Raw genomic sequence first — 19,637 nt, 5'->3', positions numbered from 1 at the left:
TATAGTTAGAAAAATGAGAAATTGCACTCCATTTATGACCTATCAAAATGTATAAATGCATTCTACTGTCATACAAAAAATTAGAATAACAACAATAAATAAATAAATAAATAAATAAATAAATAAATAAATAAATAAATAGTGAATGTGGGGAACCTAAATAGAAGAGAACCTAATTAGACCTAATGTGACCCTAATGCAGTGATCCAGATAAGAATTAATGCTAACTATGGCTATGAGATACTTTTGGGTAGTAAAATCTACAGAACTAGTCAAATGGGTTTGAGGAATGTTGGATTTGGTGACTGGCTTAGATGTCGAGATTGAAGGAGAAGTATAACAATGACTCGGAATTTTTGACTTATAACTGAGTGAAATTTCTAGACATAAGGTATTTCATAGAATTTGATTTATTTTTCTCTTCACTACACTTAATTGATACCTTAGGGCTAGTGGAAAATATGGAAGAGTGGTAATAGTAGTATTTTCAGAGTGGCCTCACCCTCTGACACCATCTTAATGTCCTTGATTCAAATCTGTTTCTGGAATCTCCCTTCCATAGATTAGTAGTACCTAACTACCTCCATTGGTTGACAGATACATCTGAATTCTAGGGTTACTGTAATTCCGGTTCTGCAATTTAGAATCTTGATACTTAAAATGCTTCAGTAAGAGAGTTAGCCAGTACTGGGGTTATATTTCAGTGGTGGAGCACTTGCCTAGCACATGTGAGGCACTGGGTTCTATCCTCAGCACCATAAATAAATAAATGAATGAATGAATGAATAAATGTGTCCATCTACAAATAAAAAATAAATTTAAAAAAAGTTAGTCTCTCAAATAGGATGAAGTAGTTCCAGTGGGAATAGCCAACCTATTTTAAAATTGTTTTAGTTGGGATAAATAATTTTGCTTTTGAACTTACCTATTTTCTCCCCCAGAATAAAATAAAAAATTAAAGAATCAAAAGCCAAATGGCAAAATGTAACAATTCCAAACACACAAAAATGTTAGCAAAAGTAACATCCTCCCAGTGGAAATATTCAAACAGAGGCTCAACACCCATGTGAGGGATGTTAGGGAAATAATCTTTTTTTTTTTTTTTTTTTTTGGTGCTGGGGATTGAACCCAGGGCCTTGTGCATGCAAGGCAAGCACTCTACCAACTGAGCTATATCCCAGGGGCTGGGAAATAATCTTCTATGAAGGAAAGGCAGAAGTGTGGGCTGAGTATCCATAAGGTCCTTCTCATCTGTGTTGCTTCAATGCTTCCTGGGCAGTTCTACTATGTTAATATCCTTGACAAGATAAATACAATTAATGAAATTAGCCGGGGTGAAAAGAGGGAACAAGTGAACACAAATGCAAACACAGACCAAGAAACACATTATAGTGCTCCATTGTCAAGAGTTGGTTTGGGCTCAGTGGTAGAGTGCTTGCCTAGCATGTGTGAGGCACTGGGTTCGATTCTCAGCATCACATATAAATAAACAAAATAAAGGTCCATTGACATTAAAAAAAAAAAGTTGGTTTGGTTCTGTATTCAGTTTTCTCTTAGGGATTACTTGACATTGCTAAAAGATGTTTAGTAGCCATTATTTCACCCAGTAAATACAGAAGATACTTAATAAAGTAAGTAAATACAGAGAATTACCACTTCACATTTATTTACTGCTTAACACTGTCTTTTTAAGAGTTCATTTGCTTTGCCTCTCCAAATGCAGGGCAAGACTTATGGTTTGCTCTCTCTTGTGACCCTCAGGTATTCCAACTGTTTTTACCCAACCATAAGAGATTCTCAGTTAATAAATGTTATTTTATCTGCGAGTGGTGATGCATGCCTGTAATTCCAGCTACTCAGGAGGATTGCAAATTCAAAGCCAGCCTCAGCAACTTAGGCCCTAAGCAACATATATATATATATACACATATATATATATTTATATTTAGTGTGTGCGTGCGTGTGTATACCCACACACGTGTATATGGTTAATGAAACAAATACATTGGTAAAAGAAAAGGGAAAATCTTGTATCATTGATCTATTAATGTAGCTAATATATTTGTTGGTTTTTCTACTTTTGAAGCATGCTGATACTGTATTACAATTGTTACATGGCCACAGTGCTAAGCTTGGTTTGATGGTATTTTATTTAGAATTTTTGCATATATATTCACAAGTTAAGTAGGTCAGTTTCCCTCCTGTGTGTGTTTTTAATTAGATTTTGACCTTGTAAAATAAATTGGGTATATTTCTTCTCTTTATACTCTAGAACAAATTAAATAACAGAAGAATTATCTAGGTTGTGGTTGTTGTTGAAGATTTAATCTAAGAATGTTTGGGAGGTTATATCTTAGAAATACTTTTCAGATTTTATTGTGAGCTAATTTTTATAATTATATTTTTCTCAGTTGCAGATCTTCTTTACCCTAACCTGGTGTCACTTACATACTTAATACCGTTCTCTACTCTAGAACAATAGGCTTGCTTCCAAATCACCCATGGAACTATTGAAAGCAGTTTTCTTCTGCCTTTTCCTAGCCTACTGCCTTTTCCCTTCCCATTCTTTGCAGAGTTATAGGCTGTGGAGATGGGGCCCAGGCATTTGTTTGGTTTGGGATTTTGACTTTATTGAGATAAGAGAATATACAGAAAAGTAAACCTGTGGTAACTGTATAGCCCGACAAGTTTTCACTTAGTGGACTCATCCATGTTATCAGAATTCGAGAATTTAGGATTTTCTGTGTACGTAGTCTTATCAGCAGTGAATGGAGGCAGTATTTAGCTCTTATTTCCCAATATTTGCTGCTTTTTTGTTTTCTTTATTATACTGACTGAAGCCTCCAGTAAAATATGGAGTACAAGTGGTAAATACAAAGCAGGAATCTTGGTCCCATTTCTGATCTCAGGAGAAGTGCTTTTAATATTTCACCATAAGATATGATGGGGTTTCGCTTGATTGGTTGGTTATAGATTCTGTTAAAGAAATTCCCTTTTATTCCTAGCGTGCTGAGCGATTTTTGCTTGTTTTTTTTTAAAAAATCGTGAATAGATACATAATTTTCATGAATTCAGGAAAACAACTAGATGATGTGACCATGTAAATTTTTTTCTCCTTTTGTCTGTTAAGGTGATTTTATGTGAATTGATTTTTTTTTTCAAATGTCATATTACTAATGCATTAGGAAATAAGACAAATGTGGTTGTGATTTCTTAAATTCTTTTTCTGTATTGCTTGATTCATTTTATGCACCCTTATTTATAAGAGATTAGATGGCAATTTTCTTTTCTTGTAATGACCTTTTTGGGTTTTGTTACCAAGATTATGGAGGACTTGGGAAGTGCTGGGGAGTGATATTAGCCACATTATATTGTTATATTGTGTGTATATATGCATATGTAGCAACAAATCCCATCATTATGTGCATCTGTAATGTACCAGTAAAAAAATGTGGGAGTAAAAAGACTATGGAGTACTTGTTCATAAATTGACAAGTCAGCTATAAAGAATAATAAAATTATGGCATTTGCAGGCAAATGGATGAAATTGGAGAATATCATGTTAAGTGAGATAAGCCAATCTCAAAAATCCAAAAGAGGAATGATCTCACTGATAAGCGGATGATGACACTTAATGGGGGGGTGGGAGGGGGACAAGAATGGAGGAAGGAGGGACTGTACAGAGGGAAAAGAGAGGTGGGAGGGGTAGGGGGAGAAGGAAAAAATAACAGAATGAATCAAACATCATTACTCTATGTAAATATATGAATATGCAAATGGTATGCTATTACTCCATGTACAAACTGAAACAACATGTATCCCATTTGTTTACAATAAAAATAAATTTAAAAAAAAATTTTAAAAATTTAAAAAAAATCGGCAAGGGGAAACAAAATAAATAAATTGACAAGTGTATTTTGTTTTCTGGAAAAGTTTATGTAGAATAAGTTACCGTGTTTTTAACTATTGGGAAGAATTCTCTGATGTACCGTTTGGACCTGGAAATTTCTTTGTGAAAACATTTTTATACCATTTTAATTTCTTTAATAGGTATAGAACTACTGAAACATTCTGTTCTTTTAATAAAAAACAGTGGTGTTTCTTCCAATTTGCTCATTTCACCTAAGTTTCCAGTTACATTGATTTAAATTGGTCCTGATCTTACCTTATTTTCTATTTAATATTTTTAAGATCTGTAGGTTTTATAGACTGTTTTGAATTTAAATTTTTCTCTTTTTCTAATTAGTCTTTCTGAAGATCTCTCCCCTTTTTTCCTTTCAAAGAGACAATATTTACTTGCATCGATTTTTCTCTTTTGTACATTTGCTTTGTTTTGTTAATTTCTACTGTTATTTCCCTTTTTGTATTTTATTTAGATTAATTTTACCATTCTTTTTGTAGTTTCTTACAATAGGTATTGAGATGATTTACTTTCAGACTTTCTTTTTATTGGTACACTATATTTCTACATCATAATGGTTTTCATTGTTACATATTTGTACATGAACATAGCATAATTTGGTCAATTTGGGATGTAGCTGAGTGGTAGCATGTGCAAGGCCCTGGGTTCAATGCCTAGTGCCAAAAGAAAAAAAAATTGAGTCTTTCTTTTTTTTAATAAGATCATTTAAAATTTAAGTTCCCTTCTGAGCATAATTTTAACTGCATCCCACAATTTTCTGTGTCATTATTATGCAATTCAGAAAACTCAGTTCCTTTGTGATATTTTCTTTGACCCATATGTTATTTAGAAGTATGTTGCCCATTTTCAAAACATTTGGGCAGTTTCTAGTTATTATTTTGTTGAAGATTTCTAGCTTATTTCACTATGATTAGAGAACATAACTCTATGTGATTTGAATCCTTTGGAATTTGTTGAACCTTGTTTCATGGCTCAAAGTATTTTCAGTTTTGATAAATGTTTAGGGTGCACTTGGAAATAATGTGCATTCTATCATTATTAGATGCAGTGTTTATATCAGTTAGATCAAGTTTGTTATTTTCAGTGTGCAGGTCTTCTATGACCTTACTGATTTTTTTTGTCTATCAGTATGGAGCTGATTGTTAATCTCTTTCTTCTTTTAATTTTCTGATTTTGCTCTATGTATCTTGAAGCTATGTGATTGGGTACATACAAATTAGAATTTCTGGACTTCCTATATTAAATCTTTTATCGTTTTATCTCAAAACAGTGCTCTGACCTTGATATGTAATCACGGCAAAAACTGCTTTTGGCCAGTGCTTGCCTAGTACATCTTTTTCCATTGTTATATTTTTAAACTCTTTTGTATCCTTACATTCAAGCTGTGTCTCTTATTAAAACATGTATTTGGGTTGTATTATTTATATGTAGTCTGACATTCCCTTAATAATTTAATTATATTATTTGTTGTATTATAATCCCCGATACATTTGACTTTCTGTTTACCATTTTACAATTTTTTGTTTGACCCATCTATTTTTGCTTTTCTCTTCTTTATAATTTTTGATTAGTTGTTTTATATCCCTCTTTAGTAACTTGTACATTCATTTAATATTCTCTTAAGGGTTACTGTAGGGGCTGGGGTTATGGCTCAGTGGTAGAGTGCTTGCCTAGCATGTGTGAAACACCGAGTTTGATTCTCTGCACCACATATAAATAAATGAATAAAATAAAGGTCCATCAACTTCTAAAAAAAATTTGAACATCGAACAACTTAGAGTATTAGTTCATGATAAAATAACTTGTACCAGAATACAAATCAACCAGCTGCTTCTTTTAGGCAACATATTACAGTTGGGCACCACATTTCTGCCTTGCAAGGGTGGAAGTCTAGGCTTACCTCTCAACTCAGCCTTTGCTGGTATGAGTGGAAATGGGGTCACAGATTATTTTTCTGTGGCGGTTGTCTGGAAAAGAGTTATTGTCTGAAAGTTTTCTTCTGTCTTGTTATGTTACTCCTTTCCTATAGCTACAAACATCAGGCCTTTTATTGGTTGGCTGGCTGACTTACTAGTTAAATATGGGTCCCATTGGTGTTCCAGTTTGCAAACTCCTTCAGTTCAAATTCAAATACGTATGAGGAAACAAAAAACTCAGGGACCTCACCACCATGTCATTCCTTGGGTCCTGGATGTCCTAGCCATTTTGCCACCTTCTCTTCATCTTTTTGTTTTGTTTTGTTTTTTTAATGTATTTTTTAGTTGTAGATAGACACAATACCTTCATTTTATTTTTATGTGGTGCTGAAGATCAAACCCATTGCCCCACTTATGCGAGGCAGACACTTTACCACTGAGCCACAACCCCAACCCCTTCTCTTCACCTTTTAAGAGTCTTATATTCCTTTGGTATATGATGTTTGGGGTTTATAGTTATACTTAACAAGAAGAATAAAGAAAAGTACATCTACTCCATCTTTCCTGAACTCCTAACATTCTTCATAGATTTGTGTTTTTGTTTTGTACCAGGAATTAAACCCAGAGGCACTCACCACTGAGCTCTAATTTTGTTCCTTATCTTTCTAAGTCTGCCAGATCACTACTTTATTCTTCTAAGCTTTCTGCTCTTCTCAGACCTCCATCCTGCAGAGCTTCAGAGTTTTACAGGTATCCTGAGAGGGAAACTGAAGGAATGTTGGGCTCAGCTTTCCAAGCTTTTGTTCTTACTAGGACTCTGACATAGCTAAGATCTCAGCAGGTGTTCTCTCTAATAATAGCAGCTCTGTGCACTCTTCATTAGGATGATTAATTCCCTCATACCCCTTCCAAAATAGACCAATGCCAAGGGAAAGCTGCAACAGAAGGTTGCTCACTTCCCTGTGCACTTCCCTTTCTCTGTGATTTTATTCCCTGAAGTCTATGTTTCAGCAACTCTCTGAGGATTTTTCTTTTCCCTTTATCTTTCCCTCCCTTCCCCTGCCTCTCTCTTTTCCTTCCTTCCTTTTCTTCCTTCTGACTCTCATTGTTCCTCGCAGAGTTATTGGTTATGTCTGAATTATTGGTTAGCCTCAGGATACTTCATCCTGACTGGGAGCAAAGAGTATTAGCGTAGTTTTTCTGGAAAAGCTCCATTAATAATTCTTATATATAACCCTTGTTAAAAATAACCTGCCCTAGATATTACTGAAATTACTTTATAACATTGTTACTTTGTGAATCCAAATTACTATACAGTTAACCCAGTCTTCATTTTTAAATAGTTTGATCAATTATAATTCAAGCAATTAGTATCATGGTTGTTTCAGTTTATTTTCTTAAATGTGCCCTCAGTCAGCATTATCCCTGTACCATTCTATTGCATTTAATTTACCAAAGTGTGTGCATAGGCCATTGTTATTGTTCAGTGAAGTTTTTTAGTTTTAGGGGAGAATTTGGCCCATTTTCAATATGCTGTTAAATGTATGATGTGCCTTGCAATATGAAACTGAATACGAATTACCAAAAAAAAAAAGAAAGAAAAACTGTGAAGTAAGCAGTGGTAATGCCTTTTAAAGCAAAGTGTACTGTAGGCATAAAAACTAGTTGAGGTTTTTTTTAAGGATATATGATAAGAAGTACTCTAGGACTGTATAGTAATGTTAGATTTTTAGTGCTAAAAATTACCTTGAAAGGTTAGCAACAATCTTGGCATAAAATGATGAAGCAAGCACATAAGGTTTTTTTTAAAAATCCTTCTGTTTCTAAATTTTATTAGTTATCTTTTTAGAAGTAGAAATGCCAGCATAGCTCCCATTTTAATGGGACATTTCTAATGGGTCAACCTGTTAATGTTTTTATTTGGCACCCAGTAAAGACAATTAGAATCTAATCCAAAACTATGTACAGGTGAACCATCTCTTTTAACATTTACCTGAAACCAAAAATGATAGTAAGTGCCCTGATTGTGAGATTTAAATTCTAACAATGTTGTCTCTCCACCAAACTTTTTACGACCTGCTCTAAGTCTTGTAAGCTAGTTATACACAATTTTTTCTTAACTCATGGGAATTGAATCATACTTATTTATCATCCTCAAAATCAGTTAATACAACAAAAAGAAAAATCCTTTTGTTTAATCTATTAATACCCTTTACCCTTTTATACTTGACTTTTAATCTTCACTGGAAAATACTCTGCCATTCTGATCATTTCAGTTTTCCTTAATTAAGTCAGAAAGTCTATTTTTACTGTAATAAAAAAGATCATGATCAGAATGGTAAACCTCAGTGTTTAAAGTTACATTGTGTTATAGTAGGGGTAAGGTCTACATTGTAGATGGGCATATAGATTATTAAGCCTTTTATGGAGACAGTTTGGTGATAATGTCAAAATTTATAATGTATATATACTATAGTAATTCTACTTTTAGGAAATTAGTCTGTACATATATTTGTAACTGTACACAGTGAATATTTATTGCAACATCTTTTGTAATAGCTTAGATCTGGAAACAACCCAAATCTTACCAGTAAGGTCCAACTAAATAAAATATGATACAAACATACTTGATGATAATTAAAAAGAATGAGGAAGCCAGACACAGTGGTGCACGCCTGTGATCCCAGCAATTTTGGAGACTGAAGCAGGAGGATCGCAAGTTCAAGTTCAGTCTGGGAAACTTAGCGAGACCCTGCCTCAAAATATAAAAGGACCAGAAATACCCTTGGATGCATTCCATAGTACCGGGACACGGGGGGGAAGAATGAGGGAACTATATATGAACTGATATGGAACAGTCTCTAAAAATACATTATATAGGGCTAGGGATATAGCTCAGTTGGTAAAGTACTTGCTTAGCATATGCAAGGACCTGGGTTCAATTCCTAGCATGGCAAAAATTAATTAATTAATTAAGCTATAACAAGAACAAAATAGTATTTATAATATGCTATTCTTGGGGGGGAGAGAGATATATACATATTTATATATACTTTATATATTCAAATTATATGTGTGTCATATATATAAATAATATATAAACATACCATCTTTAGAAGAATGCAAGAAACTGCCAGCAGTGTCTGCATTTGCATGGAAGGCCTCAGGAGCTAGGAAACTTACTTTTTACCTGTTATATTTGATGTCATTTACACATAATTCCTTATTCAAAATATGTGTGTGTATGTGTACATATGTATATTTGTTTATACCTTTCTTTTCATATAGAAATGAAAACAATAAATTTCAAATAGGGAGATTGAGGCAATATAGTTTCATACTGAATTCTAAAAAAATCTGTGCCATAAACCTCTGGATCCTAGAATAATTATACCGTACCATTATAGGTGTCTAAATGTCTCAGTTAAGGAAAGTTTGCAGCCTGGTTCAGATCCCCCACCCTGAATTATCTTTGAATAATGAACCTTGGATCTGTCTTCTAACATTCTGGCATCTGATATAATTGTTGCTCCATACACGTGGCAATTGGAGTAAGTAATTGTTATTTAGAAATATCCAGTAATGCATTTATAATATTATATAGTTGTGTTGAAAAAAAGTTTAATGCAAAAGCAATATCACTGACTTTTTTAGCTTCCTAGCAAATAGCTTTTGATTATCATGCATTCTGATATACTTTGTTTTAGGCTCGAATGCTTATCACAGAAGAAAACCTGATGACCATTATTATTAAGACTTTCATGGATCATTTGAGACATCGAGATGCCCAGGGCAGATTTCAGTTTGAACGATATACTGCTTTACAAGCCTTCAAATTTAGGAGAGTTCAGAGCCTTATTTTAGATCTCAAGTAAGTTTTTCTTTAATTGTCAGACCAGTCACAGCTTGTAAAATCTTAATACGTTCATTGCTACTGTTATCTTGTTCAGGTATGTGTTAATTAGCAAACCAACTGAATGGTCAGATGAGCTGAGGCAGAAGTTCCTAGAAGGGTTTGATGCCTTTTTGGAGTTACTGAAATGCATGCAGGTATGTATAAATTGACACTTTCTCTTTTTTCTTTTTTTAGTCTTTTTTTTTTTTTTTTTTTTGGTTTTTGCTATTGTTCATTGAACTGAACACCTTTCTCTCTGTGATTTTTTGTTTGTTTGTTTTTTGTTTCGGTTTTTTTTATTGTTCTCTTCATTTTGAGCACATTTCCAAAAGATCAATTGGAATGGCTACAATTTGGATCAAGAAACTCCTCTCTAATTGGAGACTCTTAGAAAGGTGTAGAGTGAATGAGATTCCAACAAAGGTTCTGGCATCTAGTGCTTTTTTTGTATTTGGTTTTCTTTTGGTTATCATTAGTATGTATTTACCAGTTCAGTAACATTTAAAAACTTGTCAAGGGGCTGTAGATATAGCTCAGTATTAGAACATGTGCTTAGCATGTATGAGGGCCTGGATTCTATAACTGACACCACCGAAAATATCAAAAGCCTGTCAAATTTCTCCTAACTTCTTTTAATATGGATAGTAGAGTTAAAAAGGAATTTGAAAGATTATTACAGTGAAATATTAAAATATTTTGTTTTCTGAAGCAGATTTAGAGATAACAATTCATCCTATAGTTTATTAGGATTTTTTTCATTGTATTTTAGAGAATGTTACATAAATATATAATTTAAAAAGCTATGAGTTTTCATAACTACTTGAAGCTTCCTGTTAAGACTTGTATGATTTTATAATCAATATATATTTATCCTGCATTATTTCTTTCGTTTCTTATAAAAGGTATAGTTTTTATTTATATAAAATTTTTTTTACTTTCTTTAAGGGAATGGATCCAATCACCCGTCAAGTAGGACAACACATTGAAATGGAACCAGAGTGGGAAGCAGCCTTTACACTACAAATGAAACTAACACATGTCATTTCAATGATGCAGGACTGGTGTGCTTTAGATGTGAGTTGCTTCTAGGTGTGAGGGATAAGAGAAAAATAAAAGAAGGGGAATAGACAGAATCCTAAGAGATTTGCAGAAAACAGTTTTATAGCTTAGCTCATAAAATAGCATGTTTTCCCTTTTCAACTGTAAATGTAATAAAAAATGGTAAACCTTTAAAGCCTTAAGAAAAACCTTGGTAAATAGAAAAGGAAATAATCTCCCACCCTCTCTTCCCTAATGTAACTATATCTTCATTTTTTCCATATTCCTTTATATACTTTGAACATATAAAATAGTAATTTATAAATTTATCCAAAAAAAAGTTTTACTATTGGTACATTCGTCCTGTGTTTTAAAATTCTTTTGGCCTTCCTTTGGCAATAAAGTATAAATAAGAGCTTTTGTAACTTAGGCAATGAGGAACAGGTGAATATGTGTAAGGAGTTCTGAACTTTGTAAAATTTTATTGAACAAAGAATAAAGAATATTCCTCACTTGGAATATTCTTTTTTTTTTTTTTTAATAATATCCTGTGGTGAGGAGGACTGTGTTCTCGGAGATATGAGAAGACACTTTGGTTGGAGCAGAGAGGTTGAGGGTAGTGAGGTGAGCAGGAATACCTGACTTTGCAGGGCTGGGAAGCTATGGAAGGAAGTTTGCACTGTGTTTTTACTGAAGGTGGGAAGCCATTAGAGACTACCTAGCAGAAAAGTGACTTGATCTAATTTACATGTTTTTCAAAATTATTCTGTGCAGAGAATGGGTAGATGAGGCAAGCGCTGAAGCACAGACTAGAAAAGATGGTTGGTCATGCCTGGGAGTTACTGAAGGTAGAGAGAAGTGGCTAATTAGGGCGAAATTTAGATGCAGATGCCAGCTTGATAATAGATCAGACAGATGTGGAGTGAGGTAGAGTACACAGAGTATTAGAATAGCTTCTAGATTCCCAGTAGCTTCATTGATAGGAGATAACATTCAATGGGACAGGAGCCACTGGAAGAGACCAATTCTGGGAGGGAGAATTGAGTTTGGTTTTATCCATATTGTTATCTGAGGTACTTACTCATCATCAAATTTGATGTGCTTATTCAATGTTGTAGAAACCCAGTCTTTTGAATAACTTACAGAAAAACCCTCTTTTTTAGGAAAAAGTGTTAATTGAAGCTTACAAGAAATGCCTCGCTGTATTGATGCAGTGTCATGGTGGTTTTACTGATGGTGAACAGCCTATCACACTAAGTATTTGTGGACATTCAGTGGAAACTATCAGATACTGTGTTTCCCAAGAAAAAGTTAGCATTCACCTCCCAGTTTCTCGCTTACTTGCAGGTAAAGCATTTCCCCTAAAAAAGAACCCTAAAATTGTCTTCAATTATTATTCATGGTGGTTAAGATTTATGAGTACCTACTATTATACCTATTATTCTTAGAGTTTTATGTGTTTATTTGATCATCACAGGAGGTAGGTATTAATATTAGTTGCTTCACAGATGGGAAAACTAAGACACATAGAGTGTACTTAGTGTCACATGGCAAAGAAGAATCAGAATTGGCATTTTGAAGCTGTTTGGCATCACTGGCCATGTTTATAACCATTGTACCATAGACTTAACTACAGATGCTACATGTTTTATTGTTTAATTCAATCCAGCTTCAAAGTCTGTGTTCTTAAAAATCAAACAAATCCACACTTACACATTTGCTAATAAACTAAGCAACCCTAGGCTTTTTCTCCCTCTAAGCTGTACCTTACACATTTGTTGGTAACCTTTTAAGCAGAAGTTTATAAATGAGTGCCATATTGGGGTGATAGTTTTTTAAACTCAGTAATTGATTTACAAGTCATTTATAATTGTTAAAATATCTGAAGCTGCCATCTTGCAGTAGCCAAAGACTTTGAATATGCACTTATCCATCTCTGCAAATTCATTTCAGTACAACTTCCATATTTCTTGATTCAATCCTGCTCACACACCATTGTTCCCTTAAGTTCCATTTTAACTCAGAGAATAGAAGTTATCAGAAGATAGATATTGTTACCCATTGCAGGATATATAATTTAACCTATGTTTGTGGTTCAGTAATTTTTAATGATATAAAGGTATGTACTTTGTTTTTGTTTTGTTTTGCTCTCTGTTTTTCCTAGCAGAGATTGTAAAGAATTCATATATTTTCCTTAAATGTTTGATAAAGTTCACCAATGTAACCATATGATGTTTTCAGGATTGTTTATTATTGATTCAGTTTCTTCAATAATTATAGGCATATTCAAATTATCTTATTTCTCCATGAGAGTGTTGGTACTTTGTGTCTTTCAAGGAATTTAGGAGCCTAGAGTTGTTCATAGTATTCCTTCATAACTAGGGTCAGTAGTAGTGATCCCTCTTTCATTCTGACAGCATTTTTTCATTGATCTAAGCATTATCACATTGCCCTGCTGATAGACCTTGGTGTGCCAGCTGTCTTTGGGGTGTGTTATTGAAGTTGTAGTGAATTGATATTACTTACTCTGAGGCTTATGCAGTTGTTCTTCTTAAACATATGAATATTGAAATAGTACAGTAGATAGTTACCTAGAGTGAAATTGTGATCATACAAAAAAGTTTATCCTATTCCTATAACTTGTTTGGGCCCAGTTCTGTTTTTATATGTGTATTGAGCAACTGAAAACTGTTGGTTCTCAACGTAGGCAACTGATATCATGTTCTGGAGAAGGACTGGAATAAAAGGCAGGAAAGTGGGTCCCTTGTCCAATTCATCCACTGATCTCTTCTTCCTTTAAAAATCTGGTTTTATGGGTTAGAAGCTGAGACTGGTAGTCATCCACAGTGAAGAAAGTCAATATCCTAAAAAGGTACTAATCTCTGCCTAGATCTTTACCTCCCGAAATTTGTGCAGTGAATATTTTGCAGTATACATCTCACTGTATTTGATGATCCCTATCCTGAGTGCTTATAATGTAATTGGTGAGCTAATAAGCAAATTTACAAAAAAAACTGGTTATGCACAACTTGGAGTGTGTGCTAATAGAACTTGAGCAATAACTGTTGAGAACAAGTTATTAGGATGGGTCAGTAATGCAGGTCTTCCTAGATATGGAAGGTGGCCAATGTATATTGACAAGATTGTAAAGAGCATTCTCTATTTAGGCAATGACATAAACGGGACACAATCAGAATTAACGAAGGTCAAACCACAAAAAAAGAGCCTCTTGAAGTTAGGAACCAGAAAGGCTTTGATTCTAGAAGGTCTAGAGAACCTAATTGTGAGGTTCAGATCAATGCAAACCATGAATCTAGGACCAATTTCTCTATTTGCCAGAAGCATCTCTCACCCTGTCCTTTAAATGGGAACAAACTCTATGACTCAGTGAAATACAACTTTTAAAGTTGGCATAACATGTGTAAATTGATGGTTATATAGCTGTTTTTGCTGTGTTTGTACATCTAACCTTTACTTCTAATGTCATCAGAGTATGTTGGGATGTGTAATTAAGGCTAGTTCTAATTCTGCCTTTGATACAGATATTCATTAGAATAACCATTTAAAAAACTTCATTTCTGGATATAGTTTGTTTTATATCTTAAGTTGTAACCCAAAAAGATACAAAAAAAAAAAAAAAAAAAAAGGTTAAATAATAAAGTTGAATGAATATTTAGGGTTTTTCCTAAATTATTTTAAATTGTAAAAAGTACTTTTTTTTTTCTTCCATTCAGGTTTGCATGTATTATTAAGCAAAAGTGAAGTGGCATATAAATTTCCAGAGCTCCTACCTCTAGTAAGTGGTTCTGACATTTAAATATAAATACCTATTTATTATGCTCCTTGTATTTGAAATCATATTGAAACAAACTTTTATTAATCTTGGTTCTCACCAAGCATGGTGGCACACACCTATAATCCCAGCAACTCAGAAGGCTAAGATAGGAAGATCACAAGTTCAAGGCCAGCCTCAGCAATTTAGTAAGTCCCTAAGCAACTTAGACCCTGCCTCAAAATGGAAAGGCTAGGGCTTTGACTCAGTGGTAAAGCACCCTTGGGTTAAATCCCTAGTACTGAAAAAAAAATCTGGGTTCTCCAGAGAAACAAAACCCATAAAATGTGTGTGTGCATGTGTGCATATGTGCTTGAAAGAGAGATTTATTTTAAGGAACTGCCTCATGCAATCATAGGGGCCAGCAAATCTAGTCTACAGGGCACCTGACAGACTGGAGGGACCCAGAGAAGAGTTAATGTTGCAGTATCAAGAACAAAGGCAATCAGAGAGAATTCCTTCTCCTCAGGAACTTTTTAAGACTTTCAACTGAATTGAACAGGTCTACCCAGCATTATGGAGGGTAATTTACTTTACTTAAAGTCTACTGAAATGTTACTCATTTATAAAAATAATACCTTCTTGGCAACAACCAGACTGGTGTTGACGATAAACTGGGTACCAGAGCCCAGCTAAGCTGGCACAAAATCATACTGTAAAATAATTTTAACCTGTGTTTTATAAAACTTTGATTCTTATCAACCAAATTTCTTTATGGAGTTGACTTTTTATGGATTTTTTTTACCATACAGAGTGAACTTAGCCCACCCATGTTGATTGAACACCCTCTTAGATGTCTTGTTTTATGTGCCCAAGTACATGCTGGAATGTGGAGAAGAAATGGGTTCTCTCTAGTAAACCAGGTAAGCTTTTTCTTTTTTTTAATTCTGTGTAGTTTTCATTCCATTCATTGGCTTCTGTGAAGGTTGTAGTTTTCAGTGGATTTAGTCATTGAAAGTTTACAGTCTATGTGAAAATTATTTTAAAAGATAACCTTAATGATAAACCAAAAAACCTTCCTAAAAATTTACTTACAGTTTGTTAGTAAACGAAATTTCAAGTAGAAATAAATAACAGTGATACTGGTTTTTCTTTTGAAGTAGTATTTTAGAACAGAGTTGAATAGTAAAAAGCAATGAAATTATAAATTTCATCTGTTTATATTAAATTGGATTAAAATAAAAGTCCTTTTAGTAGAGATCTAAAGTTGAGATTTTAATTTTTAAACTTCACTAAGGCTTAGTTGGATTTTTTTTCTCATATTTTTGGACACTTTAAACCTTCATGAAGTAACAACCTTTTATTTTGTTGAGAAACTCAAAGTTGGCTGCAAATGTAAACCATAGTGGCTGCTACATGGAAATTTCTAATTAACCTGTACTAAGATAATGTTAACTGTTCAGAAAATCACATCATATACACACCAGTGGTTGTACTTACACAAACCCATGTGCTTTTAAGGGAGTGAGGGATGAGATAGTTGCACTAGTAAAAGCCTGTTTACCCAATATAATGAAAAAAATTGTTTTTTAGATTTATTACTACCATAATGTGAAATGCAGACGTGAGATGTTTGACAAGGACATAGTGATGCTTCAGGTAATGAATTAAAAATATTGAATCTAAAGGTTATGGTTATTTTTCCACTGAATCCAATCATTTAATCAGTTACTCGTAACTGTACAGTTATCCTAGCCCTGTCCAGCAAAGCTCCACACTCAGATTTCCAGCCTATAGAACATGTCCACCTAGATTTTCTGGATACATCTCAGATTCAACATGTTCAAAATAACTCCTCTTAACTTCCTTCTTTCTTTCTTCCTATCTACGTGCCCTAGCTTGTTCAATTGTTCCATAGATCACACAGTTGCTTAAGTCATAAAAATGAAAACCACCCTTTGGTTATTGTCTTCTGGTTCTTTAACTAATTTTTTGATTGGGGGGTGGTTTACCATTGAGCTACATCCCCAGCTTGTTTTAATTTTGAGACAGGATCTCACTAAGTTGCTTAGGGCCTCACTGCTAAGGCTGGTCTCCGATGTGTGAGGCCTCCTGCCTCAGTCTTCTGTTCCACTGCCACTAACTAATTATTTAACTAATTTTAAACCCTTTAATTTTCAAGGCTTCAGATATTTAACTACCTTGAAGATCCCTGAATTTGCTGTGCTCTCTCTTAAATCTTAAAACTGCACATTTATTTATTTTGGTCCCTGTATTTCCCCCTGTCCCTTTTCCCTTCATCTCGCTTAGTTATTTTCCAGTGTGTCTTAGTGTTTAGTTTATTACTTTCTTCAGGAGTCCTTCTCTGACATGCTAGAACTTGACCAGTTATCCCTTTTGTGAGAATCCATAGCATGATACTTATCCCCATGATGGTACCCACAACTCTAGATTTTGAGCACCTGTTCACTTTTCATCTCCCCTAAACTGTGGCAACTGTATTCAGTTTCTTTATTTGTCCCTTTTGCCTTGCACAGTGCTTGTCACACAGTGGTTGTTCCGTGTTACTGCTGAATGAATATAGTAATTGTGAAAAAAAGAGATAAGAAATCAAAATATAAAAAAACTTATTGGTTCCAGGTTGATTGAGAATTTTTACAAATGGAATTAAAAGAGAATTGAAACTAATATTTAAAAGCTGTCTCTTCAGTAAGTATAATGCTTACCACAAAAAAAAAAATTTCAAGGCATCTTGATAATAATTTAATATGGATGCCTATTTTTAAAATTCTAGAAACTTAATTGACCTTTAGCTCAGAGGCCAGACAGGAAGCCCTGATATACAACTTTGGAATCAAATCCATAGGAACACAATGATTTCAAAGCATTAAAAGCAAATAAAGTTTGAAAAAGTCCATGCTGTTTTCATGTGTGGGTTTGGGTGTTGGAGGGTTTTTATCTTGTGTGTTTTGTTTTGTCAGTTTAGATTCCTATTCCCACTTGTCAGCTACCACGTGTAGGGATTGGGCTAAGTGAGTTTTTATCTTTTATTGTAATTTGTAAACAAATAAGCTGTTTTCTCTTGTGCACACCCAGATATCTCCCACTAATTGCACAGTGTCCCTTTTGACCTTCCTCTTTTCCTTTATTTCAAACAAAAAACAAAAAAGACAGGTGTCTCCATGATGGATCCAAATCATTTCCTGATGATAATGCTCAGCCGCTTTGAACTTTATCAGATTTTCAGTACACCAGACTATGGAAAAAGATTTAGTTCTGAAATTACTCATAAGGTAAGGATGTGTTTTAAGAAACACAACACATCACTAAAGAAGCATCTTTCATTCTTCGTGAATATGTTAGTCATCTGAGAGAATACAGTATGCATATTCTTTTTTTTTTTAATTTATTTTTATTGTAAACAAATGGGGTGCAAGTGTGCATATTCTTATCTCTGAACTTTTTCTTCCTACACTTGTAGGATGTTGTTCAGCAAAACAATACCCTAATAGAAGAAATGCTGTATCTCATTATAATGCTTGTTGGTAAGTTTATATTGTTTGGCATATTTATAAATTATGTTGGATTTTGTGGTAGCAAATAGCTCAGAATTTTTGAACTGTGTTTCTTTTGCTGTTAGAAGATATGTACTCAGTTTTAGGGTAAGGGAATTAGGACATCCCTTTGTTTCTCCCTCCCCTCTCGTTACTGTAATGTTGAGAGTAGCAGTTCTGTGGTGCTTTAGAAAGAGGAGAGAAGACAACTTCAGAAGTATAATAAACTGGAAGAGTCTGTGTTTGGGGAAACGAGAAATTAAGCAAGCTTTCCGCTGCCTGAAGTCTGCCCTAATCTCCTGTCTGAGACTCAGAAGTGTGGTTAGGAGCTGCTCTTTCCATAGTTGGTTCCATGACCAGTAATTACTTTCCCATATGCAGATGTATTGTGTTACATAAATTATAAATATATATAAGTATATATCACATAAATTGTGATTGTGTTAAGTGTGTGTATATATACCTTTTCTTTTTTGACAGGAGAAAGATTTAGTCCTGGGGTTGGACAGGTTAATACTACAGATGAAATTAAGCGGGAGATTATCCATCAGTTGAGCATCAAACCTATGGCTCATAGTGAATTGGTAAAATCTTTACCTGAAGATGTAAGTACCTATATTTTTAAAAAGCTTTCTCTTCCTATCAGTTTTCTTTTTTTTCAGTTGTAGATGGACACAATACCTTTATTTTATTTATTCATTTTTATGTGGTGCTGAGAATCAAAGCCAGTGGCTCACACATGCTAGGCAAGCGCTCTACCCCTGAGCCACAACTCTAGCCCCTTCCTCTCAGTCTTATTATGTTTAGATTTACTTCTATATACCTTTCCCATAATTATAAAAAGTGTACTTCTAGGATATGTATAGTTCCAGTTACTCTTACTGTAAGTAATTATTAGACAAGAATACTAGGGACTAGTTATAGAAAGCCAATAGGAATAGGATCTTTTACAATAAAACCATGAAAGAGGTAAGGACACTGAAAAACAGCTGGTCTGAAATGAATTTTAATATATAGTAGAGAAAGGTTGTTATATCTTTAATACAGAATTGCCATGAGTATAAATAACACTTTGTAATGTAGTACATTGAAGATGGGAGTGGGAAATACCTACCTACTTGTATTGATGGACTAAATTTCTCCAGAGCTTTTTCCTTCCCAGGCATCCAAAAATTCTCCTTCTTTTCTTTCTTTCTTTTGTTTTTGTTTTTGTTTTTCAGTACTGGGTTTGAACCCAGTATCTCATACGTGCTAGGCAAGGGCTCTACCTCTGAGCTGCACCCACCCCGCAATTTTTTATGTTTTATTTTGAGACAGGGTCTTGGTAAGTTACCCAAACTGACCTCAAATTTATAATCCTCTTACCTAGCCTCCTGAGTAAGGATTACAGGCATCTGCCATCATACCTGGCTTCTCTTTCTTAATGAAGAGTTGTTTTTTGTGATATTATAGTCACAATAAAATTTTATAGGTTAAATTGCCACTCTTTTCCCCCCAGGGTGCTACGTTCCTCAGCTATCTATTTTTCTGCCATGAAACT

General features: G+C 34.1%; 1 protein-coding gene across 6 annotated transcripts in view; it reads left to right on the top strand.

Moving 5' to 3' along the window:
• Positions 1–19,637, top strand: part of UBR2 (ubiquitin protein ligase E3 component n-recognin 2) — a 129,049-nt gene that overhangs the window by 64,054 nt on the left and 45,358 nt on the right. For 4 of the 6 annotated variants that reach the window (XM_079147711.1, XM_079147710.1, XM_079147712.1 and 1 more), the window contains 10 exons: positions 9,546–9,709; positions 9,789–9,888; positions 10,679–10,807; positions 11,935–12,118; positions 14,506–14,567; positions 15,356–15,466; positions 16,137–16,202; positions 17,714–17,836; positions 18,025–18,088; positions 18,578–18,702. In XM_079147711.1, coding sequence (XP_079003837.1) covers positions 9,546–9,709; positions 9,789–9,888; positions 10,679–10,807; positions 11,935–12,118; positions 14,506–14,567; positions 15,356–15,466; positions 16,137–16,202; positions 17,714–17,836; positions 18,025–18,088; positions 18,578–18,702 — 1,128 coding nt within the window. Of the gene's footprint in view, positions 1–9,245; positions 9,390–9,545; positions 9,710–9,788; positions 9,889–10,678; positions 10,808–11,934; positions 12,119–14,505; positions 14,568–15,355; positions 15,467–16,136; positions 16,203–17,713; positions 17,837–18,024; positions 18,089–18,577; positions 18,703–19,637 lie in introns of those variants that run through there. The other 2 variants (XR_013765158.1, XR_013765159.1) reach the window with 2 other exon arrangements.

This window comes from Sciurus vulgaris, assembly GCF_902686455.1.
Source record: "Sciurus vulgaris genome assembly, chromosome: 7".
Taxonomy (NCBI): domain Eukaryota; kingdom Metazoa; phylum Chordata; class Mammalia; order Rodentia; family Sciuridae; genus Sciurus; species Sciurus vulgaris.
Note: the sequence above shows the minus strand (reverse complement) of the source record. Positions and strands in the feature narration are given on the sequence as shown.